We start from the raw sequence: 14,104 nt of genomic DNA, 5'->3' as shown, positions 1-14,104 counted from the left end.
ACCTAGCTATTGTAATTATTTTTGGTCAATATAGAACCTTTGATAATATTACACTGCTTGTGATCATTAGTATAATAGCAAAAATATACAAACCAAGTAGATGACCCATGTATGAGTATAAATATTTAACTAAGAATTACTTTTTTTTTTAGCTAGAGCAGGTATTAAACAGAAGTGTTCAAAATATAATGTGGAAAAAAGACACAAAACAAAAAACATACACATTTTCCTTTCAGAAAAGTTTAGGTTTTATACTGTAATTCCCTTTTCTGAGTGGTCCAATCAAAACAAACAGCAAAAGAAGAAATTGATAAATACAAAAATCAGTAAATTGCCCTTTCCAACTTCAGCTACAACAAAAACTAAGACTAAACTCCAGACTCAATGCTCTGGTTTAACGATACTTCATTTTCCTTTACATGTTGCCATGTACTGCCTCTTCACTCCCTCTGCCACCTCTCCAAGCCTTTCTGCTCAGGGTTTAGAAGCAAAAACAAAATGGCGATTTTGGTTGCGGTGATATACAGTCAGATAGGAACTTCATCTCAAGCTAGGACTAAAGGGAAAAAAAAGAGTTTTTTTGGCACTGGGTGGTTTGAATGACACTCATGTTGCGGTTGTTTTGTGCTGTGGCAAAGAGCAGAGCTACAATCTTTAGCACACGGCCGCAGCAAGGCGGCATGCTGGGCTGACAATAGTGGTGCGAGAAGGTAGTGGTGTATGTTTGTCTATATGCAGTGTTGGTTTATGGGTTTATGTGTGTGTGCGTGTGTGTGTGCGTGTGTGTGTGTGTGTGTGTGTGTGTGTGTGTGTGTGTGTGTGTGTGTTAGCACACATGTCTATGCACACACAGGGAAGAACATGAGATGGATCATGCCTCTAATTACTGGTCTGTGTATATACACACACACACACACATATACATATACATATACATATACATATACATATACATATACATATATATATATATATATATATATATATATATATATATATATATAGAGTGTGTGTGTGTGTGTGTGTTTCTGGCAGTGACCACTCAGAAAGGGTATGGCATAGGGGGCTTAGGTTCTCAGAGGATGGCAGGTTGGGGGTATAATAACAGCCCCTCTCACTAGGAGTAGGGTAGGGTGGGGTGGGGGTAGGGTGTGGGGTTGCTCTTATAAGGCTTCAAACTCGTCAATGCGCTGCTTGGTGTTGCCCTGTCGGATCTGCCGCAGGGTCTTGTACTTGTCTCGTCCAGCACGCATGTTCTCTGTGTGCAAGATGTCGTTCTGGGTCTTCTTTGTGTCGTCACGAGCGTGGGCCAGCTCAGAGGTCAGGGCCTGGGAGAGAGGGAGGGAGGGAGGGAGAGAGAGGAGAAGAAAGAAAGAAAGAAATAAAGAAAGAAAGAGAGAAGGAGGGAGAGATGAAGAGAGTTTGGGTGTTAGACTCAGTAAGTGTCAAATGCCATAAGGTATGCCAGGTGTTTCTATAACTCATCATTTAGTCGAGGAACAGGTAAAGCAAGACCCTGACAGCCCAGTGTTTCAGTGAAAGCGCACACACACAGATAATGTGTCTATGTCAGTAATGAGAGGAGCTTTGGGTAAGTGAGTCTCATAAGGAAATGGCATAAAAAAATTCCACAAGGAAGTGATAAAAAAAATAAAATATGTATACACTAATGAGGCTTCGTATAGCTAAGGAGGCCTCTATTGAGCTACATACTGACGTCATCCAAAGAGATAATCACAGCTACCTAACGAGCAGATAGGAATCAGCTGGCCTGACAGTAGGCCACGCGTGAGTGATGAAGCTCAGCCTGTTCCAGGGAATGCAAGGAGGCAGGAATGCCACCCATTAAGAGGGAACCCCTCTGTCCTGTGGCAAAAACTGTATATATATGTGTGTGTGTGTGTGTGTGTGTGTATGCGCCCTCTCTTGTTCTTCTTCTCATGACATAAGAATGTGTAAGTGTGTGTGTGTGTGTGGGCTCAGTCAGGGATCAGCGCCCCACATGGCTGCCAGCAAAGGCAGATGAGAGGCATAGTATTGGCTGGGAGGTACTGCCCCAGAGGAACACACTTACACATACCTTAGGAAGTTCAGCCCCACCCAGATGTCAGTGATTGCCTCTGATCAGGTGCACAGGGTTAATCGGGCAATTAGCTGCCTTCTTAAAGCTCAACAGGCCAAACCTCAGGCAGACTGGGTTGAGCTTTGGCAGAGTGGAGACCAGACGTCAAAGCCAGTCTCAGGGTAAGGGCCTACGGCCACCCTTTTCAGAAGTAACCTGTCCCTGTTTGCCTGTCATGGAACTTTGAATCTCCTTTGTTGAACTGAAGTGGAACTTATCTGTGTGAAAGTGAAGTGAAGGTGATCGTGTTGCTGGAAGATACGATGGCTGGAACAGGAGAGAGGGCCTGAATTTCGAGGATGACACACCAAGTCGACCAGGAGGGCCGGGTGGCTAGGTCAGTGGCAGCGTCCGCACTCACCACTAACGTTATCTTGTGCGTCTCTCCCTCTCTTTCCTTTATCTCAGAAGTCGGCACGTGCCCTCTGACTGCCTCGGTCCAGCACTGCGAAGATTTGACTTGCCTTCTGCTCCCCATCCCCTCTCCCCACATATTATAAATAAATTCCTACGTTTATTTCACTGCAACCTCTGTGTCTGCCTGCTTTGCTTCCATTAGTTGACCCACTGTTAGGACTCGCACGGCCGGGCGGCCACAGTATGTATGTACACTGCCGTTCAAAAGTTTGGGGTCATTTCGAAATTTCCATTCCACTCCATTAGACAGAAGATTTATTTTTTATTATTATTATTTTTTTTTTATCAGGGCAGCAGTTTTCAGATTACATTATGTGCTTACACAATTGCAAAAGGGATCTCCATGTTCTCAGTTAGCCTTTTACAATGATATCAGATTAGTAAACAGAATGTGCCTTTGGAACATTGGCTGAATGGTTGCTGATAATGGGCAATGTAGATATTGCATTAAAGATCAGCCATTTCTTTCAACAACAGTCGAGAACCCTTTTGTAATTTTGTATTTTAAAGGGAGCATGAAATCCCTTTGCAAACCCTCCATATCTGTCTATTTAATCTATTCCTGCATCAGTACGTTGACTCTTGATAAAGTGGACCGTGTTTGAGAGCACCAGCTTTTCTCTGCCTATGAGGCATGCCATAAATCTGCAAACAGATCAACTATGCTGACCTGCCTGTCATCTCATAGCCTACTGTATCAGAGATGTATTCAAAAAATCACAACTGAACTTGTCAAGTGGTACAAACTAACCCTTGAACCCATTGAGAGACACAGAATGTGGGCTTTTAAAGCAACCCAATGCAGTTTTTTACCTTAAAATAACAATTTCAAATGATAGTCATATATTACGGAAAATAAAGTCTCATTGTCAGTGTATGGCCAGAATGCTTGATATTGCACTGTGTAAAGCTGTTGATAATTTCCCTTTTAGTTGGTTTTTAACTAAAGACAAAGATGATGATTAAAGGTCTCAGAAACTGATTAAAAGATGATTAAAGGTCTCAGAAACTTAAGGCTGGTGTGATAGCGGGGTGTATTGTGTGTGAGCAACCTACGTGTTAATCTTGCACTGGCTCATCTTCCTGAATCTCAATATTCTGATCACAACAAGTCTTGGTAAATTACTAAATTAGGACCAGTCAGAGGCTTCATTCATTGTTTTGCACTTTTATGAGGTCATTGTATCACCAAATGTATTGGTGTTAGCAAAATATTTAGCAGTATTTTTAAACTACAGAAATCCACCGTTACAAAATATGAAGCCATTTTTACCCAATAAAATACAAATCACAAAACTATTTTGTATTTCCAATAGGTATTTTACATACATACATCATAAATCATATGCATGTGTGTGCGTGCGTGCACATGTGTGTGTGTGTGCGTGCGTATGTGCGTGCATGTGTGTGTGTGTGTGCGCGCGTGTGTCTCCCCACTCACCAGCAGCTGTTTCTGCACGCGCTCGTTCTTCTCGGCCTCGGTGATGCGCTCCTCCTCCTGGCGGTGGTCATCGAAGCCCTCGTTCTGCAGCTCGGCGCTGTGCGTGCTCGTGCTCTCCTCGCCGTCGTCGCCGTCGTACAGGTGGTCCATGACGGGCGGGGGGGGAGGGGGTGGCGGCACCGTCAGCACCAGGTGCAGCTCCTCGCGCGTCCTCAGCAGGTCGTCCTGCGCGTTCTGGGCCTGGGGGGACAGACAGAGAGAGATGGACAGGAAGGGGGGATACAGAGAGATGGGGAGAGGAAGGGGAGATACAGAGAGAAAGAGATGGAGAGGTAGAGCGGAAGGGGGGGATAAAGAGGTGGAGAGGAAGGGGGGATACAGAGATAAAGACATGAAGAGGTGGAGAGGAAGGGGGGGATACAGAGATAAAGAGATGGAGAGGAAAGGGGGATACAGAGATAGAGATGGAGAGGAAGGAGGGATACAGAGATAAAGAAATGGAGAGGTGGAGAGGAAGGGGGGATACAGAGATAAAGAGATGGAGAGGAAGGGGGATACAGAGATAAAGAGATGGAGAGGAAGGGGGGGATACAGAGATAAAGAGATGGAGAGGAAAGGGGGATATAGAGATGGAGAGGAAGGAGGGATACAGAGATAAAGTGATGGAGAGGTGGAGAGGAAGGGGGATACAGAGATAGAGATGGAGAGGAAGGGGGGATACAGAGAGATGAGGAGAGGAGGGGGGGGGATACAGAGAGGCCGAGGTGGAGAGGTGGAAAGGAAGGGGGGAAACAGAGATTAAGAGGTGGAGAGGTAGAGGGTTGGGATGGAAGATACAAAGAGGGGAGAAGAGAAACACATTTAATCATTAATAACAATAATGGCTTTATTCAGCAATGGCCACTTTGAACGGTAAAGGGTAGGATGGAAAGATTTGAAATGTTGACTGTTCAAATTTCACTATTGTTCATTCATGATGAAAGAAAAGAGTCTATGTGAAAGAAGAGACAGAAAAGTAAATTTGCAAGTGAATGATTGTGTGTGTGTGTGAGAGAGATGGATTGAGAGAGAAAAGTGTGTGTGTGTGTGTGTGTGTGTGTGTGTGTGTGTGTAAGAGGAGAACTCACTCTCTGTTGCCATGTGCTGGCCTCGTCCTCCTTGCGTTTCCTGGCCTCCTCCAGCAGGGCGATCCTAGCAGTGTGTTCCGCCAGCTCTGCGGCCTGTGTGTGTGTATGTGTGTGTGTGTGTGTGTGTGTGTGTGTGTACAAAAAAAGACAGAGACACAGCCATGAGACAGCAAACCAGAGCCACTTTCACCTAGCAACTGACCACACAACAGCGTGACAACAGTGGATGCTCTGGCCAACTGTCCCCTTGGTGCCAGGTTTCGGCCAGCCCAGGTAGCCTATTACTCACGCACACACACACACACACCAACTCTGTCCTAATGCCACCTCTGCACTGACTCATGCCCCAGCCCTGTTGTGAATCCCAGCTGCCTCCGAGAACAGCACTGACACTGACCACACACTGCTGTCCATGGCTCACATTTCAACTGGGACAGCACTGCACATGAATATTCTGACGTGTGTGTGTGTGTGTGTGTGTGGTTATGTTTGTCTAGTGAATGATCATGTATGTGTGCGTGTGTGATGACTGAGTAAATCTGTGTGCATGTATTCGGTGTGTGTGTGTGTGGTGGGCGTGTGTGTGTGTGTGTGTGTGTATGGTGGGCGTGTGTGTGTGTGTGTGTGTGTGTGTCTCACCAGCTGCTCCTGGCTCTTCATCTGGTCCTCGGCCTGTCTGGCCAGCTCCTCCTTGGCCAGCAGGGCGGCCTGTCTGTCGGCCTCCAGCCGCGCCGCCTCCTCCTCGGCTCTTCTCCGCTCCTGCTCCAGCTGCATCGCCCGCTGCATCTGCTCTTGCAGGTCTACACACACACACACACACACACACACACACAGTTAAAACCACATACACATATACAGAGCGAAAACCACACCACATCACACACACACACACACACACACACACACACAGAGTGAAAACCACATTTCACACACACATTAAAACACACACTAAAACACACACACACACACACACACACACACACACACACACACACAAGTATCTCTATATCTCTATAAAAGTTTGGCCTACTGTACCCAGCTTTTCCTGGCACCTGACAAGATTTCCTGATATGACAGTGACGTCGCAAATAATTAATCAATGACAGGACTGGTGCACTATACAAGGTGATAACACTCAAATATTGAGTTATGTAACCGTACACATGCACCACATGGCATACAGTATGCACATACACACACACACACACACACACACACACAAAGGAACAATTAATAAACAATAGGTTGTGCACGGCACAGATTCAGATCAAATATTGCCGGAACAGCAAATAGAAAGGTGGATAAGGCCATGAGAGTCTCCATAAAGGCCAGTTAGAGTGATAATCATCTTTCTCCGAGCAGCTAGCCACGGAGCTCTGCCTTATCTGTAGACCCCAGGAGCTGATAAAGATATCAGCACAGCAGCCAAGACTGGCAGAGGTCAGTGGACTTCACAGAACAATTACAACTGATTTATATTCAAAATCAAATAGAGCAAAACTTATACAAAGTACTGAAGAACGAGCCAGCATGTAATAACCCCTGTTCATATTTGAATGTCATAGAAATGGAGTGAATTTTCTGTAACTGGGAGAACTCACTAAATGTGCATAAATAAATACAAACATACACATATGTATATAAATACCTACATAAATAATCAACAACAATCCACTCAGAGGATCTCTAATATTTAAAGTGGACATTAGATTCAAGTCAATAAGTCTCGCCAGTAAACCACCACACAGCCCTGCAAAAATCAGTCTGTTTTAAGTATGAAATGGTCGATTAAACCTTAAAAAAATCACAGGATAACACCTCAGTCATGTTTATATTGTTACTCTCCCTCACACACACACACACACACACACACACACACACACACACACACACACACACACGTTAGGCTTGTACCTTTCTCAGCCCTCTTGGTCTTCTCTTCGAACTCGTACAGACGCATCATGAGCTCCTGCTTCTCTCTTTCCATCTGCTCCTTCTCGCGCTCGATGTTCTCCCTCTTCTTCTTCTCGCTCTCCAGCTGGGCCCTGCAGATAAGAGAGGCCGCCCGTCAGAGGACAAAGGGGCCGACACTCGTATGCTCGTAAAGGCATTAAAAAAAGAAGACGCAGCGCCGACGCTGTCAACCGGGCACAGTGGGGGCCACAGAGATGAGCGCCCTATCGTGGCTTCACACACGCAATCAGTGTCTTCTAGAGCACACACACACACACACACACACACACACACACACACACACACACGTAGCCACACACACACAGGCACACACACACAGGCACACACACACACAGGCACACACACACACAGGCACACACACACACAGGCACACACACACACAGGCACACACACACACAGGCACACACACACACACACAGGCGCACACACACTTCTTGGCTGGCTGCTCATGTGCCCTTGTACGCTTGCATGATGCAATTGCACAAAATCATGCCACCTCATGCAACACAAAGTCCTTTTGGACTTTGACTTCTTCTATCCTGCAACCAATTGCTCAGTATAATTTATAGCTTAAATGAGAAGATTTTTTTCTCATGATCTTTGCAAACAACGCACTGTCCTTCTTCCAGACTATCTGAGCCATCACAGCTAAGCTACTGTTGAGCATTAGGCCCACTGTAAAAGCTCTGCTTAAACAATACTTAGTTATTTTTAAGTATCTTTAAGTTATTTTATTTTTTTTAAATATTAGCCCTACCATATCAATGCCATGGCCAACCAATGCAATGACCGATTTGGCAAAAACGGCTGAGGCCTACACCCAAATAACTTGTATAACCATATAACTCCTAGCACATGCTGCAATGCCCCTCGTCTCTGGCCCCTAATGCGCCTGCTCACCGGTCCAGCTGTTTCTGGTGCTTCTCCTCGCGAGCCTGGGCCTTCATCTGCTGGACCTCGATGGTGTCGGGCTTCCTGCGGCGCATGTACAGCTCGTGGTTCCCCATGCAGAGCTGCAGGATGCGCTTATTGATGCGGAGTCGAGGGGCGTAGAACACAAAGTCCTGGACACGTGGGAGAGGAAAGAGTGAGTGAGAGGACGCAAAACACAAGATTAACAAAGATGAACCCGCAACAGGAGTATAAATGACTATTTCAACCATTTAGAAAGTTGTTGTTGTTATTTCTCTACTTTATGACATACCTACTGACTGACATTGAAACAGTACTTACTGGAGCTTTCTTGTCAATGGGCTTGATGACAAACTTCTTATCATTGAAGGAGATGTTCCTGATTTCACTCCATGGAAATCCAATCTTTGGGGTCAATCTGGATTAGGACAATACACAGAGAAAGGAAGTGATATGGAATTAAATAAATTCAAGTAATGTTTGCTTGTTGCTGAGAATGTTAAAACGCTCATATTCTGTGGTTACTGAGAGAAGAAAACAATTTTTTTGTGTACTTTTGGTGCCAAGAAACTGACGAGGCTGAACCCATGGCACTGTTGGTGGGTTACAATGTAAAATCTAACATTTTTCAAATCATTGAAAAACAATAACAATAGTGGCCCAGCCAATGAGTGGAAGGGAGTCAGGAAGGTGGTGAAAGTCAACCATTTTGAAAGGGTTCCTGCCTGCACCGCTCGGGCCATTGAACAATGCCAGCTCCTCAGAGGCACAAAGGGCTGGGCTGGGCTGGGCTTGGCTAGGCTGCGCCGTGTCGCGTCGGGCATTTGCGCCGTGCACCCCACCCCCCACCACCCCCCACCCCTCCCTCTCTCCCTCTGCCGTGCCCCTCACAGCCACGACATGGCATTGCTATGATTGGCCTCTCGGGTGTGGCGCTCACTGGCATTGTGTCCACCGACGAGGATGCCGGATACCCGACAACAGACCGGCTTCGCAGCGCACAACCAAACAATAGTAGAGCTGGGCCTGCCTTGGCTCTGACACGCTGGGAACGGCTACGATTGTGTCATAGATACCGAGGCACACTTTCAGAACATGTACAGGCATGTGGAAACCAGATAAGCTTAACTCAATATTCCAGTATTTTGTAATCTGCCTTCCATTATTTTCAATGGCCACTAATTACCGGTTGTCCATCTCCAGGTTTTGAAGTGAACTGTCAACGATCATTTATACAGTACAGAGAATACATTGATGGCGTACAGTGGTGATACATGGGACAGCTTTCTGAGCAATGTTGCCGGGCAATAACATTATAGGCTCGTAACGTTCTGATTGGGTAATTGTGACATGAGTTGCCTGCTGATGATTGATGTTCTCAAAACAAAAACACCACAAAAAAAATGTTTCCCAATATAAACAGAAAAAGTGCCTAAAAAACAACTGTCAGTAGCCTTGCCTGGCAAAATTACCCAAAAAGTTGCCCTATGTGCATCATCAACTTTAAAGCCTTTGGTCATCATGACTTGGTTTCTTTACTATTTAAACCATGAGGAGAGCCGAGAGAAGCAATCTGGCCTTAATGAGGGCCGTTAATGGGCATTAGGGAGAGGCGTGCATCTGTCTGAGTGCCAGCCTACGCCAGAGGATTAACTCCTGGTGATTCTGGCCGTTTTATGAGCAGCAGATTAGCCAAAGCTGGGGGTTAGGCAACTGCCATTTTGGCTATGGGCACCAAGGTTGGCACAACAGCCCTCGTAATTGGCTAGGGACTCCTTCAAACTGCTTTGAGAGGTTCGGAGAGATGGGGGGGAAACTGAGGGAGGACAGATGGCATCCAAGGTCCTTGAAGTGGGGACATGGAAGGGGGTAGGCGGGCTGAATTCACGGCTGATATTCTACACGGATCTCAGCACTCTTCTTTGAGTCGCAGGTGACGCAGCGGGGAACTGTGCCACAGGAGTCTGAACAATTACTCCCTGTCCTAGTTTTCATACAATACAGGCATTAGCCAGGGATTGGTAGAGTGTCTGAAGAATATGTGAGTGTGTTGAGTGAGTGTGTTGAGTGAGTGTGTGTGTGTGAACAAAACAAGAGTAAGGCTGGGAGAGAAATGACAGAAAGAAAGAAAGAAAGAAAGAAAGAAAGAAAGAAAGAAAGAAAGAAAGAAAGAAAGAAAGAAAGAAAGAAAGAAAGAAAGAAAGAAAGAAAGAAAGAAAGAAAGAAAGAAAGAAAGAAAGAAAGAAAGAAAGAAAGAAAGAAAGAAAGAAAGAAAGAAAGAAAGAAAGAAAGAAAGAAAGAAAGAAAGAAAGAAAGAAAGAAAGAAAGAAAGAAAGAAAGAAAGAAAGAAAGAAAGGACAGTTGTGTATGTACGTGTGTATGTGCATGCGTGTATATGGTACGTGTGTATGTGCATGCGTGTATATGGTACGTGTGTATGTGCATGCGTGTATATGGTACGTGTGTATGTGCATGCGTGTATATGGTACGTGTGTGTGTCCATGCGTGTATATGGTATGTGTGTGTGTGCATGCGTGTATATGGTATGTGTGTGTGTGCATGCGTGTATATGGTATGTGTGTGTGCGCATGTGTGTGGGCGTGTGTGTGTGTGTGTGTGTATGTGTGTATATGGTATGTGTGTGTGTGCATGCGTGTATATGGTATGTGTGTGTGCGCATGTGTGTGGGCGTGTGTGTGTGTGTGTGTGCGCGCATGTGTGTATATGGTATGTGTGTGTGTGCATGCGTGTATATGGTATGTGTGTGTGTGCATGCGTGTATATGGTATGTGTGTGTGTGTGTGTGTGTGTGTGTGCATGTGTGTATATGGTATGTGTGTGTGCGCATGTGTGTGGGCGCGTGTGTGTATATGGTATGTGTGTGTGTGTGTGTGTGTGTGTGTGCATGTGTGTATATGGTATGTGTGTGTGCGCATGTGTGTGGGTGCGTGTGTGTGTGTGTGTGCGCATGTGTGTATATGGTATGTGTGTGTGCGCATGTGTGTGTGCGCATGTGTGCCGCTGAGCCTTAGGACAGTGAAGTCCCTGGAGGGCTCAGTGTGCAAAGGCCCTGCGAGCAGCACCATTGCGTTGCCTTCTCTCTGGGTCCCTCTCCACACTAGCAGTGCATTCTTCAGTGACACGCTGCCTGAAAAACCAGTCCGAGTCACTATGGTTACAACAGAGGGCACTGTCGGAGAACCTCACATTTCTTTCTCTCTCTCTCTCTCTCTCTCCCTCTCTCAAAAACAAGCATGAAAGGAGACCCAATCGCTCTCCTGCAGACACGTACACAATCTTTGCTTCTGAACAACACATACACACTTAGTGTCAGTTTCATGTTCAAACAGGATTTATACCTCCCTTTATATACAGAGGAGGATACATATATATGCAAACAACCTACATGTGCTTCTCTACACATGTAGGTTGTATGCGAATATATGTAAAGTACATTAGACGTAGTGAAGCATATTAGTTCCACCTGCACAGAAAGCCAGAGGCCAGGACATTACCAGAGAGGTTGGCAATACAAAGTAATTTTCTTGATTTTGATTACATGATTTCAACATAAAGTGTATCCATTTCAATTACTGTATTACTGTTACCGTAGCAACAAGTGCAAAGGAGGAAATAACCGTGGAGGAAGTGGGACTGACCTATTGACCCCAAACAGAGATTAAAGGTACACTATGCAGGTTTAGGTATTTTTGGCGAGTTTAGAGCTCCCTCTAGAGTCTCAATGTATTCATATGTTACTCTGCTACTGTAAATAGCAAACTTCTTGCGACCCCCCCCCTGTACACAATGCAAATGCTTTTGTTGTGGAGGTGAAGGATTAACAACAGGCAAAAACTATCTCCAGCGAGAAATATCTACTGTAGGGTAATGTTTCAGATTCTCGCAAGTTTTGGTGGGGCACCACACTTGGAAGTTGCTTGGCTGGTTTTCTTGGCTGGGACTTGCTACGTCTATGCTGTATAGCTATACTAGGTGAACGATTCGCCTAATACAAGTTTGTTTACCATCAAATTGGCTTAATAAAAAGGTGAAAATCTTTCATAGTGTGCCTTTAACCAGCTGTGTGAAACCATCCCTAACTATGACCTGTTGACCCTTTGACACCAGCAACCTACCACCGTACCACATCCTGCAGAATCTATGCTCCTGAATGCTCAACTCACTTGATTTTAGCATTCATGGGGCCCTTTGCAAAATTCCAGCAAACACACCATGATCTTGAAAACGCAACCTAAAGCTGCAGTCAATCAAATGTCTGAATGTCGTGCTGACTGGCAGATCTGAAGCAGGCCCTTCACGTGAGGCACCGTGCATCCAACTCACTTGTCCGTCTTCTCGTAGATGTTGAGCCCAAGCGCATCCACGCCCAGCCACAACTCCGTGCCCTTCTTGTTCTTGATGTCAAAGTAGTTGACGCCATACATCTCCAGGTCCTGCGCGATCTTCAGGTACTCCAGCATGGCATCCTCTCTACGCACATTACAGAGTGCCAATGTTATCAGTTAGAAGGACAAATGGGAAAAAATGTGATTCCACACCTGTTGAAATAGGATAGTCCACACATCGAAAACACCAAAGAGACAGGAGCACACAGATTAAATGGGCAGCCTTTACTGATGTAGACAGACTAACAGACTAACGTTTCAACATACTAACAGACTAACGTTTTGACATGGCTGTGCATTCATCAGAGTCAAAAGGAAGACACAGTCGTGTCAAAAACGTTAGTCTGTCAGTCTGTTTGTGCTAGAAATGGCTGCAAATTTAATCAGTGATCCAGTCTCTTTCCAGTGATTCCATACCACTTCCACCTTTCCTTCACCTTATCCGAGAGAGGAGAGCTTCTGTATGTGGGTATAGTGTGATGAGGGAGATAGGAAAACGTATATCTCTACTCTCTAATCAGTGCTAATATATGTTATCATGTTTGGCGTGCTGGAATAAAGCCTGTCAATCCTGAAAGTGAACCCCCATGCCAGGATGTGTGCGAGCAGATGATGGCTTCAGGAAGCCCATGTGTATGTGTGTGGCATGTTCAAGTGTGCAGCGGTTACCTGAGCATGCCCTTGTGCTCCTCGTGCCACACCTGGATCCTCTCCTCCCACTGCTCTCGAGACAGCTTGTGCTGCTCCAACACACTGAGGACAGACACACACACACACACACACACACACCACATTAGTGGCTAGAAGTATAGATCAAATGTATACACATTTCCAAACTGAGACAGACAGAACGCCTGTGGGCAAATGTACCTGTTGGTACACATGCAACAAACACACATGTTTAATGACAGGCAGCTAGAAGAGTGCTGTGCAGTGATCCAACAAACTCCTCGACAACTAAGACATACCGCAACAGACTCGGTACCTATGGGTTAGGTCCTTGCTGGTAGGCCTACCACTGACACTGGCACAGTGAGTTTGAGTCCAGACAGTGTGGGACAGTCAAGTATACCGTACACAGGTTATACCAAGAACACATCATCCCACCTCTGTACATTGGCTTTCTCTCCTTCATCCTTACCGTTGAGGCAACAGGCGATCTGATGTGAGGTATCCAGGCTTGTGTGCCTCCTTGCTGAAGTCACCAAACTTGGCCTGGACAGCATAGGATGCCAGCAGCACAGCAGTCTCAGGTGGGCAGTAGATTTCATCACTCAAAAGTGCATCCTTTACCTATACCATTTTTTTTACTGAATGTGCCCTTGTTTGCCTGGAATAATAATCACTTTATCATGAGGAAGGAGGAACATTGCAGGGAAAACAAGGCGTCATAAGCTCTTCAAAAGTTCTTCAAGGGTTTGTTGCCATAGAGTTGACCCCCCAAAAAGGTTCCTAAGGCATTTTAAAAATACCCCTCAACTCAGGGCTCCAAGTAAAACTTGAAGGTTCATGTTAAGGGTGTTCCATTTCCCATCAGTAAGTTAACAGGGTTCTGCCCCACATAGAGGGAGACTGCAGTGGTTGTCTCCTGACCTGCATGAAGAAGAGCTTCTGCGTAATGTCCTGGATGAGCTCTTCAGACACGTCCTCAGGGAAGAACTTGGCCCGGAACTTAAACTGCAGGGGGTTCTCCTTCTTCACGTCC

General features: G+C 45.6%; 1 protein-coding gene across 2 annotated transcripts in view; it reads right to left on the bottom strand.

Annotated features, from left to right (window-relative positions):
• Nucleotides 1–980: 980 nt before the first annotated feature.
• Nucleotides 981–14,104, bottom strand: part of ezrb (ezrin b) — a 32,868-nt gene continuing 19,744 nt past the window's right edge. For both annotated transcript variants that reach the window (XM_042095242.1, XM_042095243.1), the window contains exons 5-15: nucleotides 13,993–14,104; nucleotides 13,541–13,692; nucleotides 13,069–13,152; nucleotides 12,338–12,484; nucleotides 8,315–8,411; nucleotides 7,982–8,145; nucleotides 7,022–7,152; nucleotides 5,747–5,907; nucleotides 5,108–5,200; nucleotides 3,981–4,220; nucleotides 981–1,328 (exon numbers count right to left, since the gene is read on the bottom strand). The exon at nucleotides 13,993–14,104 is cut by the window's right edge and continues 11 nt beyond it. In XM_042095242.1, coding sequence (XP_041951176.1) covers nucleotides 1,164–1,328; nucleotides 3,981–4,220; nucleotides 5,108–5,200; nucleotides 5,747–5,907; nucleotides 7,022–7,152; nucleotides 7,982–8,145; nucleotides 8,315–8,411; nucleotides 12,338–12,484; nucleotides 13,069–13,152; nucleotides 13,541–13,692; nucleotides 13,993–14,104 — 1,546 coding nt within the window. In that variant the 3' untranslated portion in view covers nucleotides 981–1,163. The remainder of the gene's footprint in view (nucleotides 1,329–3,980; nucleotides 4,221–5,107; nucleotides 5,201–5,746; nucleotides 5,908–7,021; nucleotides 7,153–7,981; nucleotides 8,146–8,314; nucleotides 8,412–12,337; nucleotides 12,485–13,068; nucleotides 13,153–13,540; nucleotides 13,693–13,992) is intronic.

The sequence above is a fragment of the Alosa sapidissima genome, chromosome 6 (genome assembly GCF_018492685.1).
Source record: "Alosa sapidissima isolate fAloSap1 chromosome 6, fAloSap1.pri, whole genome shotgun sequence".
In the NCBI taxonomy this organism is placed as follows: Eukaryota; Metazoa; Chordata; class Actinopteri; order Clupeiformes; family Clupeidae; genus Alosa; species Alosa sapidissima.
Note: the sequence above shows the minus strand (reverse complement) of the source record. Positions and strands in the feature narration are given on the sequence as shown.